Below are 12,365 nucleotides of genomic sequence, written 5' to 3'. Positions count from 1 at the left end.
TGAAAGCAAGCCGACTTCAAAAAGTGTTCTGGAAATGCTCATCGGAAAAAAAAAGAGTTTTCAGTGGACTCTTAAAAACCGGCAAAGAGGTAGACAGCCTAACTGCAGGTGGCAGCTGGCTCCACAGTGATGGAGCAAGGACTGACAAAGCCCGGTCCCCACGAGATTGACACTTAGAACGAGGGACGACAAGGAGGCCCTGATCAGAAGATCTCCTTCCTGGAGCTCCAGAAGTTCCACCAGCCAGGAGCTTTAACTAAGATCTCAGATCACTCTGATGATCTCTAGAGCATTAACCTGAAGCATCTTCTTCACAAACAAGGTAGTTGTCATGAAAACGTCATAGATTTAGACAGGCCAAGGAACTTCTTCCGCCCAGAACACAGGTCTACATGTTGCTGTGGCTCCATTGGTCTCTACAGCTGCTGCTGTTTGCTGCTCCAGACCTGCTTCGGACATGAGCAGCTGATCTGTGCTGTCAGGTTTTGATGTTTTTATGGAATCTGCTCCACAGGGGTGGGGGGTGGGGTGTAAACACAGCAAGGCTCCTGAAGCCCATCAACACATTTCCTTTCAGGTCAGGAGCGACTCGTGAGCAGTCCTGACTTTCTCTGGCACCAGCAGGCCTCCAGCATGAGGAAACCTTCTGCTGGCCTCAAGCCAGAGTTCCTCCGACCAATCACTGGCTGCACAGTGGAACATGGGGGCGTGGCTCGTTTCCACGCATGCCTGTCGGCTTCTCTCAAGCCAGAAATCACCTGGTTCCACAACCAGCAGCCGATCCAACCCACCAAGAATGTGGTGTTCCACTTTGATGAGCTAACGAATGTTGCTACGCTCATCATCGTGGATGCCTTCTCCGAGCACGCCGGGCAGTACGCCTGCAGGGCAGCTAACAGCGCCGGGGAGGCCGTGTGCTCCGCGACCCTCACCATTACCAAAGAAGGTATCACCTGGATGGGTCCGTTTGCAGCCACCTTCCCTCTGGAAGCAACTGGTTCTTTTCCCGAACCCTGAGAGGATGTCCCGATCCAAACAGCTGATCTCTAAATATCTCTGAAAACATCAGATCCTAAAGACTCAGACATTTATAAGCTTTAGAAAATACTTTTAAACTGAACAATGAGGTTTAAATACACAGTGTGATGCAGTCGGGACATCCCTCAGTCTCTTTGTGTCCTTTAGTGTCCCTCAGTGTCCTTTAGGGCTGGGCGATAGAACGGTTTTGAAAGAACTTTTTCTTGATTGACAAAAAGGGGTCGATAGAACTTTGATGTCAAGAATAGAGCCACACAGCTCAGCCAGGCGGGTGCCACTGGGGACTTTGGGTTGGGCTCTCCAATCTCTGGTGCTGAGGTCACTGAGGTGGTCAAAAAGCTCCTCGTTGGCAAGGCCCCAGGGGTGGATGTGATCCGCCTGGAGTTCCTCAAGGCTCTGGATGTTGTAGGACTGTGTTGGCTGATGTAGCTCTGCATTATCGCGTGGACATCAGGGGCAGTCCCACTGGATTGGCAGACCGGGGTGGTGGGCCCCCTATTTTTAAAGGGGAACCGCAGGATGTGTTCCAACTACAGTCACACTCCTGAGCCTCCCTGGTAAGGTCTATTCAGGGGTTCTGGAGAGGAGGGTGTGACAGATTGTCGAACCTCAGATTTAGGAAGAGCCATGTGGTTGTCATCCTGGCCGTGGAACACTGGACCAGCTCTACACCCTTAGGGGGTCCTGGAGGGTGTGTGGGAGTTTGCCCAACCAATCTACCTGTGTTTTGTGGATTTAGAAACGGAATCTCTCGGGGGGCCCTGTAGGGGGCTACTCCGGGAGTATGGGGTACCAGGCCCTCTGATACGGGCTGTTAGGTCCCTGTATGACCGGTGTCAGAGCTTGGTCCTCATTGCCGGCAGTAAGTTGGGCTCATTCCCGGTGAGAGTTGGACTCCGCCAAGGCTACCCTTTGTCACCGATTCTGTTCATAACCTTTATGGACAGGATTTCTAGGCACAGCCAAGGTGTTGAGGGCATCCGTTTTGGTGGCCTGAGGATCAGCTCTCTGCTTTTTGCAGATGAGTGGTCCTGTTGACTTCATCAGAACGTGATCTTCAGCTTTCTCTGGAGCAGTTCGCAGCTGAGAGTGGAGCAGCTGGGATGAGAATCAGCTCCTCTAAATCTGAGACCATGGTCTTGAGTCAGAAAATGGTAGAATGACTTCTCCAGGTCAGGGATGAGGTCCTGCCTCATGTGGAGGAGTTTAAGTATCTCGGGGTCTTGTTCACGAGTGAGGGAAAACTGGAGCGTGAGATCGATAGATGGATTGGTGCTGCATCTGCAGTGATGCGGGCGTTGTACCGGTCTGTCGTGGTGAAGAGAGAGCTGAGTCAGAAGGCGAAGCTCTCAATTTACCGGTCAATCTACGTTCCTACCCTCACCTATGGTCATGAGCTTTGGGTAGTGACCGAAAGGACGAGATCACGGATACACGCGGCCGAAATGAGTTTTCTCCACAGGGTGGCTGGGCTCTCCTTTGGAGATAAGGTGAGAAGCTCGGTCATCCGAGAGGGGCTCGGAGTAGATCCGCTGCTTCTCCACATCAAGAGGAGCCAGTTGAGGTGGCTCAGGCATCTGGTCAGAACGCCTCCTGGGTGAGGTTTTCCGAGCACGTCCAATCGGGAGGAGGCTTAAAGGAAGACCCAGGACATGCTGGAGGGACTACGTCTCTCGGCTGGCCAGGGAAAGACTTGGGATTCACCCGGAGGAGCTGGCCCAAGTCGCAGAAGGGGAGAGGGAGGTCTGGGCCTCTCAGCTTAGGCCGGTGCCCCCACGACCCCACCGTGGTTAAGCAGCTGAAGATGTCTGGATGGTGGAAATACACACATATATTGCCCGATAAAAAAATTTATATCAAATTTTTTTTCCGTATCGCCCAGCCCTTGTGTCTTTCAGTGTCCCTTAGTGTCCTTCATCAGACAAACCTCTTCATCACCCATTTTCCCCTCCTCCTTATTCCTACTCCTCTCCAGAAATCTGACCCTGCCTCTTTCTGAACTTTTCTGGTCTGGGAGTAAACTAGTGTGGGTCAGAGGGTGGAGATCTGGGACCATCCTGTGACCCAGCAGGAATATGCTCCTTGTTTAAATTCAGACTCTTCTTTAAAGCTTCATTCTTCTCAAAGTTTCTACAGAACTGAAGCTGTTTGTTTCCTCCACAGTGACTCACGTGAGACAGCAGATTGAAGCTGCAATCGAACAGGAAGTTAAAGGTAAGATGTTGTCTTTGATCTCCTCACAAGTTCTAGTGATCACACCTAAACTTAGTGGAAAAGGGACAGATAGATCTGATGCCTGCAGGCGTTCCTCCTTAAGGTAGTCTGTCAGCAGGTGACTCTGATCCAAGCCTTGGCTCTTTGAGATGTTTCCTGTGAAGAACCAGCTGGGGTCCTGCTGGAGAAGCTGATTTGTAGATGCATGCTGAGTGTATGATTGGATCACAGTCAACTTGGTTCCACAGACTACTAGTAAACAAGCAAAAAGTTGAACTGTCCCTTTATCTAGTCCTCTAGCCACAGCTGCATGACATGCTCTTGTGTTCTGATGGAAAATTCCTTCCCTGTATATTTTGACCTGCTCTTATTTTGACGGGATCTTGTGGTTTCCTCCTGGAGAATACCGAAACAACTTGCTTGTTACAGTTTTTGTAGTATTTTGCATCCAGAATTTCATTTTGGCATGAAGGTTCTTCTTATCTTGTCAGAGAAAAATCACCGGATGTGACTCTTTTGAAGCTCTTTTAAAGATTTGCGATTCCCTTTAAAAGATCTGGAGGTCTTCTGCATCTGGAACTGGTTCTTTCCTCCTGCAACATATGTCCCAGCCTGGCTTGCAGATAGTGGGATGTGATTCCTGTGGTTTGCTTTCAAAATAACACCAGTAAAACTATATTAGTTCGAATAAACGCCTTCTCGCCCAATTTTACGGCTTCATTTTTAAGTTTGACATCAAAGTTCTGGATTGGAGAGCTTGTGCATCCATGTCCTGTTAAGGATTAGAAAGGGCGTTTATTCTCCTGTCTGCAAGTCAGGTAAGGAACATTCTAGCACTAAGCACCCATCAAATAGAACAAACAGCGAATGTTGGCCACCCATCTTGGAAACATGTTTTTATTTCATCAATAATAAAATAATTTATGTTTTGAAGAAATTTCCACAGACGAAGGATCAAAACTTCCTGCAGGTTTCTAATAAAAAGAATCAAGTCTTGCGTTTATTCGAACAAATATGGTGAGTGAAATTATTTCTTATGGCACTGTGACTCCCAGCATGCATTTAATAATAATTCCATTAATCATCATCTTTCTGACCTGAGGTGGAGTCGCTGATAGCTGTCTGTTGTTTCTGTTTTCAGAGCTGTTTTCTCACGACAGCGGAGAAGCAGCACCACACAGCAGCTCGGAGCTGGCCAGTGCTCGACAGCTTCGCGGAGCGTTCTCTGACACCGAAGAGTTCATCGACCACAGCCTGGTGTCGGCCAACCGCTGCTCCAGCAGGACCTCCTCCATCAGCTCCTGGACTGAGAACATCAAACCGTCTTTCACCAAGAAACTGAAGTTCCAGTCGGTCCTGGAGGGGGAGCCAGTCGAGTTAAAGTGCAAACTGATTGCGTGTCCTTCACCAACCATTCTCTGGTTTCATAATAATAGATCCATTCCTAGAGAGCGCCGACGCAAGATCTGTACGGAGAGTTTAATGCACATGCACATCACCAGTCTAGTTATAGAAACCATCAGGGAGAAGGACTCTGGTAGTTATAAAGTGATGGCCATAAACACAGAAGGTTCTGCTGAGTCAACAGCATCACTTCTGGTCTCGCTTAGGGAGGAGCAGTCGGCCAACTATCTGGGCTTTGCTCGGCGCTCCGCCCAGGCCCACCAGCGCGTGGACAACCTGGCCGAGCAAAGGAAAGAGAGGAAGTTTAGGGTGGATCTCAGATGTGTAGGGTCTCCGTTTGATAAGATGGCCAAAGTTCATCAAGGTAGATCTAGATCTAAAGGTGCTTTGCTGCGTACCGTGTACTTTAGGTCTGGAACTCCATCGAAAGACAAGGAGTCAGAGAAAGAATCCAAACATCTAGAAACAGCCTCTGAGCGTGCCCTGTCCCCTCCCCCCATGTTTGACAGGTCTGAACGTTTTAATGACAGGTTCAGTGATGTCTACTGTGACCGACGCACTGGCGCCAGGTTCAGTGACAAGTTGAGCGACAGGTGTAGTGACAGGTACAGCGACAGGTTCAGTGATACGGAGAGCCTCCACAATGAGGTGAGAACAAAACTTACGACTCTTCAAAAGGCTGTGAAACAGAAGAAAAGGCTGTCCATCTCCACCATGTCTTCATCTGAGTTTGAGCTTGAGTCAGTCACCAGTGAGTCCAGTTATGCAGAGTATGTAGAGAGGTTAAAGGTCAAGCCTGCTTGCATGTCTGATGAGAAGAGGTCTAGCAGAGAACCTTCATGCCCTCGAGTGAGACATTTGTTTGAGCCTCAGTCCAGAACCAGAGCCATTCAGATTATGAAAGGTGAACTGGTGGACACAGTGGTGCCTCAGGACTCCAGAAAACCAGAGGCTCAGCAGGACCAAACAATGGATGAACATCAGCTGGATGTTGGGTTTAAGCAAGGGGTTGGTGAACATCAGAAAATAGAGGCTGGAAGGACCGAGGCTGCACATACAGATGCCCTTTTTTCAGAAAGTAAGGACATCAGGATGTTTGGTAAGGATGGAACATCACTCCTTTATGAGGAGGTACCACCTCAAGCTTCAGGGACAGCTGGAGATGAGCTGTGTGAAGAAGAGGAGTCACTGAGGGCTCAGTACGAGAAGAGTCTGGAGGCTGAACGACAGGAGTGTGAAGATAAACTCCTCGCTTTGAGGATCAGGAAGTGGCAGCAAGGAAGTAAAATGTCAGAGGAGATGTTTCACACAGAATCAGCTGAGGAACAGTACGCGGAGCCCACGGGGAACATCTACACCCAGCAAAAAGTGGTGGAAACAAGATTAGCAGAGGAAAGTGAGACCACTTCTTTACAAAAACCATCCATCATAGGCATAAGGAAACTAAATCCTGAATATGAGACTCCAAGGTCATGTAATACCCAAGCTGGTGGGGAGGAGGTGGAGACGTCTGCCCTCATAAAACCAGCTGATGGAGCAAAGGGCTCTTTGAGGGCTCATTATGAGAAAAACCTGGAGGCTGAGAGATTGGAATGTGAGGAGAAACTTCTGGCTCTGCGGATCAGGAAATGGCAGCAAGGTGTACAAATGTCAGAGGAGGAGTCATTTCACCCTGAAACCGATCTGCCCTTTCCAGCAGATACTGGTCACATGGAGCCTGGGGAGCTCGTGAACCCCCAGCCGGAGGCAGTGGAGCGAGGACAACCTGTTCATCAAACAGTTCCACCAAAGTCACCAAATAGGAAAGGTAAAACAGAAACCAGGAAGATAGCTCAGATAGAAGAACAGGAAGCAATAGTTCCACGTGAGTTATCACAAAAATCACCCAGAATCCGCAGTAGAGCCAAGAGAGTGGAAACTCAATCACCTTCAACCAAAGTCAGAGCAGAGAGGAAGTCAAGAGAAGAACAAGAGCTTCAACTTTCAAGGGAAAACATCTCCGAGTTGAAGAGTGAGAGTGAAACGTTTGTGAGTGAAGAGGAGGCCCTAACCCACAGAATAATGAAATGGCAACAGGATGTTCTGATGGAGCAACAGCAAGCAGTAGAACAAGAACCTGGCTGGGTGGCGGGCTGCTCTCCATTCCGGGCTGAGACTGCCCCAGGGCTTGGAAGGACTGTTACAGAACCCCCATCTCTGGAAACATCTCAACAACCTGTTGAGGTGTGCTGCATGGGAACATCTGCTGGACAATCAGCTGATGAAAAATACCTGTTGAACAGCTCTGTTCCAGCTGGTTTCCAAGATCCTGAAGTTAACATCCTTCAGTGGCCTTCAACCGAGGAAGGCCGTGAGACGAGGCTGCAGACGCACAGCGAGTACTTTGTAAGTGAGGAAGAAGCGATGGCTCAACGAATTCTAAAATGGCAACAAGACATCACCGAGCCAGAGGAAGTGGCTGAGCTGGAGTCAGAGTGGGCTTTGGACACCCAGGCCAAACAAGCTAGCACTGGGTTCCAGTCCCACCTCTCTTTGCTAGAAGATCGAGTCCACACTGGTTCTTCACCTTCTGCTGGAGCTCTTCCAAAAGTCAAACCTTCACTTCTTCAGCAAGTCACAGAGTGTAAGCAGTCTCCTACCATAGCATCCAGCCCTCCATCAGATGCTGCTTCACCACCCGCTGCACATGTCAAAGGAACTTCATCTCATCAGGCCTTCCAACCACTGGATGATTTGGGAGGAGAAGCTGAGAGGAGGTGGAGAAGGGAAGGATATGCACCACCTGTGGATAAATCAGGCTACCAGCACTTCCAAACCGATGTGAGTGCTAAGAGAGGAACAAAAGAAGAAGAAGGAGCTGCTGGAGAAATGAGATATCGAAACATTTTTTCTGGTAGGAAGGAAGATGAAAGAAATGAAGAGTCAATAAGGAAACAAAGAGGTGGTGCGATGGGTGCAGGAAGCTCTCAACAAGAAACTTCAAGGATGGAGGATAAGATAATCACATCTGTAGAGTCTCGGAGGGTAATGGGAGGAGATACCTGCTCTCCAGGTTCCCCTCCAAGATTTTTGAAGGAAATATCTTCACTGAAAAATAAAATAGGTGAAATGTCCGAGTTTACCTGCCAGTTCCACGGTGATCCTTTGCCCACTGTTACCTGGCTCAAAGATGGACAGTTGATAACCCACAACCCAGACTTGGACATCAAAAGCAAACCCAACATCTCCAGGCTCACCATCTTTTACCCAACGACGGACCATGAAGGAGTGTATGAGTGTGTCATTACCAACAAACACGGCACATCCATCTGCAGCGCCACTCTGGAGATTTCAGACAAAAAATTGTTGAGAGGTGCTGGTGTCACACAGGAAGTGTTTGTTACAGATGAGCCAGGCAGAAGTGAGGAGAGCCAGGACATCCTGGAAGAGGAGGAAATTCAGACCTACATGAGTACAGGAAAGACTATGCTACAAGTCCCACAGACCGTAATCCACAAACATCGGTTCTCCGATGAATCGTTCACCTCCTCACCAGTGCAGATCAGAGTCACAGCTGCAACTCCTCTCCCAGAAATGCCAGAGGAGAGCAGTGATGACCAGCCTCAATCTTCTCCAGAGAAAACTTCAGATGTGCTAAGTGATGATGGAACTTCACAGACTTTCAAACACAAATTTACCTTCTCCTTCGATGTGGCCGGAGAAGCTCCTTGTGTGGTAGCCGAACAGAAGAATGTCGCCTTTTCCGAGGGCTGTGCTGCTGTTCTAAAGTGCATTATGACCGGTGACCCTGCGCCTGAAGTCGCCTGGTATTTTAATGACCTTCTTGTTGACACAATGACTGGGAAGTACAGAACAGAGGCAGATGATAAAACGTTCAGGCTGCATATAAGCAGTTTTACCCACGCTAACGCCGGAGTGTACAAGTGTGTAGCTAAAAATAAATTTGGAGAAGTAACGAGCATCTCCCACGCATCTCTTCAAGTTGGAGACTCAGTGCAAACTTCAGACGGAGGTGACAGTGTTTTAACTCCTGCAGGAGTCATGAAGTCCTCTAAAGATTTCCAGAAACCCGATGCCTCTCATTCTGAAGACAAGGCTCCGACAGACATGACTGCCAAAGCCCCCAAGTTCAAAGCTGGTGTTTCCACAGAGCCCCCAGCTCTTTCAGGCTGTGGTCTACAGGGTTCAGCTGCTATAATTAAAGTTTCACAGATCAAACAGGCTTTTGAGTCAGACTCACCTGATTTGATTAGTCCCCCTTCACCTGAAGGACAAAGGAAGCAAACACACTTCCCTGAAGAGTTTATTCCTCCCGTGGCCGTTTCCCTGAACCAACAGGAGGAGAAGGTTGCCTTTGGACTTTACAACCAATGTGGTTATGGATCTGCTTCAACTATAAATCCATGCTCACCTGAAGCACCTGAAACCGTTGAGCTCTATGATATCGGGAAGGTAGAGGGACAAACTGGAATCCATGATGCAGTGAGACAGTCTGTAGAAGATGTGAAGCCTTCCATGGATCTGGTCAAACCCACTCCACAGAAACGGAGTTATCTCCACGATCAAGTAGAGACCAGTGAAGGGGAGATGGTAAAGGAACCAAAAATGCCTTCATTCGACAGAACCAGCAGCTTCATTCCCTTCAAGTCAGAAAAGGTCCCTGTGTTGACTTGCTCAGCCAGGACAGCCAGAGATGTTAGTGAAACTAAAATCATTTCTGGATCTTCAGAGTGTGAGAGGGCAGCTGCATATGGAAGCGTGGACACCCCCACTGTTCTTGATGGAAGTGGTGTTGCAAAGATCTTGACAGAAGTTGAAACTTTAATGGATGAGAAGGTCAAAGGGTTAGATGAGATGTTTGCTTTGGAGGGATTGAGTGAGGAGAACAGAATTGTTGGTCAAAAGCTGATTTCAGTCCCAGAGGCGTCCCTGGACAGTGGTATCTTTGTTGGTATCCCAGAGTCTCAGGTTGATGCAACGGAAGGACAAGAGAAAACTGTGACTGGAGAAATGGTTCAACCTAACGTCCACAGGTTGCTCAAACCTGAACCGTTAGTCATTAGGCCCAATGTTCCAATGAACTCACCTGATCCACCAGCAAGTTGTGTTAGACAGCAGCAGGAAGGAGACGATTCAGAAGGTGTAGATGCAGTTGAAGCTGGTGGAGATTCAGCAGCAGCAGCTGGTTCTATGGAAGAAGAGGAGGTGACATTCGGTGCTGTTTACGACTACTACAACCCTCCTGCAGAATGGGGTCGACCCCTGACCCCTGAGTCGGAGATGTCCATAGAGCTCGGAAGTACTGTGAGTGAAGAAGTGGTTGAGGCAACCGAGAGGTTTTACACCCCAGGTTCTTCTACGGAGGTCTCTCTGCCAAATGCAGAGTCTCTCCACACTTTGAAGTCTTCCCACACTCCCAGTTCTGAAGCACCTGGAGGATTTTTGACACCTGAGGACTTCCTTTTCTCTCCCATAGATCACAAGAGACCCTCCACAGGAAACTCCAGTGAGAAGTTCTTCTCACCAGTTCAGTTCCTGAACTCTCCTGCTGATGAAGAATTTAAGATCAATCCAACAGGAATGAACTTGGATGAAAATCAATTCCACCCCCAAGCAAGGGGTTCCTTAGGACATGCCACCCTTCAAGAGAAAGTGCAGGGAATACCCCCAGCCTTCCTCAAACCTCTCATTAAAAAAAGGGTATTTGAAAGGGAGTCCCTGAGCTTTGCTGCCGAGGTTTTTGGCCTCCCTTCTCCTGATGTTAGGTGGTTCTGCAACAAGACCCAACTGGTGGAAGATGACAGAATTAGGATAGAGAGGGATGGAGATAGCATCTCTCTTGTGGTTCACAGTGTCACTAAAGCTGATCAGGGAGAATATATCTGTGAGGCTGTCAACTATGTTGGGGAAGCTAGAAGTGTTGCTCTAGTGGTGGTTGTGTCACAGGAAGCGAGGTTCATGTTGGCGCCGCCTGCTGTCACCCATCAGCATGTGATGCTGTTTGATGTGGAGGAGAACAACAACTCTTCCCGCTCTCCATCCCCTCAGGAGATTCTTCTTGAGGTGGAACTGGATGAGAATGAGGTGAAGGAGTTTGAGAAACAGGTGAAGATCATCACAATACCAGAGTACACAGCTGATAACAAGAGCATGGTCATATCTCTGGATGTGTTACCCAGCATTTACGAGGAGGGCACTGTAGATTTTGTCACCCAGGAACACGATGATTTGAAAATAGCTTTTGAAGTCACAGAGATGCCTCCAAGATTCATCAATCCCATCTGTGACATGGAAACCCCAGAGGGCACCACTGTTATGTTTGAGTGCTCTCTGATGGGAATTCCCTCCCCAATCGTGTCCTGGTTCCGAGGTGACAAAAAGGTTCCACACAATACAAAAAAGTACCTGCACTTTTCCGATGGAGATAACCATTTTCTTAAGATCTCTAAAGTCATGCCTCAGGACAGTGGAGTTTATACCTGCAGGGCTATCAACCCTGTTGGAGAGACACTGTGCAGAGCCTCCCTGGTGGTCCTGAATGCTAAAGCCTTCTCTGGAAAGACCAGAGGTAGGGAGCTGACGGCGGTGTCGTTGGGTAGCGCCAAAGTCCAGCCACAGAAATTTGACCTGATGGTTGGCAACACATCTTTCGACGGGGAGCAGGTGTCAGAGATAGAACTGGAGTTTGAGTTTGAGCAAGAGGTGGATGAGTCACAGCGGGCAGTCCGGTTGGTGGCCAACACCGAGCAGCAAACAAGTGAACAGGGAGAGAAATACGTCAGCATTAACTTTGATGTGTTTGCTGAGCCAGCAAAGGATGAAAAGGTAGAGTTCAAAGGGAAGTCATCAGATACATGTAGCTTCCATTTCCAGGTCACGGAAATGCCCCCTAAATGTGTCATTCCCTTAAATAACATGACGGCAGCGGTAGGGACCCCCGTCATCCTCCAGTGTCTGTTCAGTGGTAAACCCAACCCCACCGCCTCCTGGTATAGGGATGGAGACCCTATCACTGACAGTAGGTGTATAATACAGGAGAAAAGTGCCGGTCATTTCAATCTGCTCATTACCAACGTGATTCAGAGTGATGCTGGTGAGTACAAATGCATCATCCAGAACTCAGCTGGGCGCACAGAAACTGCTGCGCTACTCAAGGTGTTCTAGAGGTCAGGCTGCAGAGAAAAACCTCACCTTTCACAGTTTAGCTTCAAAGTCCGTATCAGAGTTTGCCTTAACTTTACCAGGATTTTATCGTTGGCCTCGTCTCCCTCTGGGAAGAGACGATGACTCCTGGAATGAGTCTGAAAGGTTTTTGTGTTTTTGTGTGTTGGACTGAAGTGATGAGTCTGGATCATCTGTGATTAAAATCACATAACATCAAGCCATTCACTACATTTGTACTTGTTTCTGTTTGTTACATAAAAGCTGAACCAACAATTTTTTTTCTTTGGAATCTATGATTAAATTCTTGTGGTTTTTATTCTTCCATGTGACTCAGTTAATGTTAATGTGAAGTTTCATTTAATTTGATTTTAGGGGAGTTAGGGTCATAGCTGCTGCATGAGACGTAAGGAGGCTTTAATCAGATAAAACCTCTGAATGGGCTCGTTCCCAGTGAGAGTTGAACTCCGCCAAGGCTGGCCTTTGCCACCGATTCTGTTCATAACCTTTATGGACAGGATTTCTAGGCACAGCCAAGGTGTGGAGGG

The 12,365-nt window shown here is 48.3% G+C and overlaps 2 protein-coding genes across 5 annotated transcripts in view; both read left to right on the top strand.

Moving 5' to 3' along the window:
• Positions 1-12,365, top strand: part of ttn.2 (titin, tandem duplicate 2) — a 215,954-nt gene that overhangs the window by 48,605 nt on the left and 154,984 nt on the right. For all 4 annotated transcript variants that reach the window (XM_070552978.1, XM_070552977.1, XM_070552976.1 and 1 more), the window contains exons 39-40: positions 578-946; positions 3,202-3,252. In XM_070552978.1, the coding sequence (XP_070409079.1) occupies positions 578-946; positions 3,202-3,252 (420 nt within the window). The remainder of the gene's footprint in view (positions 1-577; positions 947-3,201; positions 3,253-12,365) is intronic.
• On the top strand, positions 3,454-12,142 carry LOC139070522 (muscle M-line assembly protein unc-89-like). Its single transcript, XM_070552862.1, has 5 exons — positions 3,454-3,466; positions 3,807-3,878; positions 4,067-4,070; positions 4,187-4,269; positions 4,394-12,142. The coding sequence occupies exons 1-5, from the start codon at positions 3,454-3,456 to the stop codon at positions 11,818-11,820; spliced, it is 7,599 nt and encodes a 2,532-aa protein (XP_070408963.1). The 3' UTR covers positions 11,821-12,142.

The sequence above is a fragment of the Nothobranchius furzeri genome, chromosome 7 (assembly GCF_043380555.1).
Source record: "Nothobranchius furzeri strain GRZ-AD chromosome 7, NfurGRZ-RIMD1, whole genome shotgun sequence".
Lineage (NCBI taxonomy): Eukaryota > Metazoa > Chordata > Actinopteri > Cyprinodontiformes > Nothobranchiidae > Nothobranchius > Nothobranchius furzeri.
The sequence above is the reverse complement of the archived record's forward strand: the minus strand, read 5'-3'. Positions and strand labels throughout refer to the sequence as shown.

What these genes read in the sequence shown, in the direction of transcription:
- LOC139070522 (XM_070552862.1), top strand. An exon ending in CGTTTATTCGAACAAATATG is followed by an intron (nt 4,270 to 4,393) that starts GTGAGTGAAATT and finishes TTCTGTTTTCAG; the next exon opens with AGCTGTTTTCTCACGACAGC.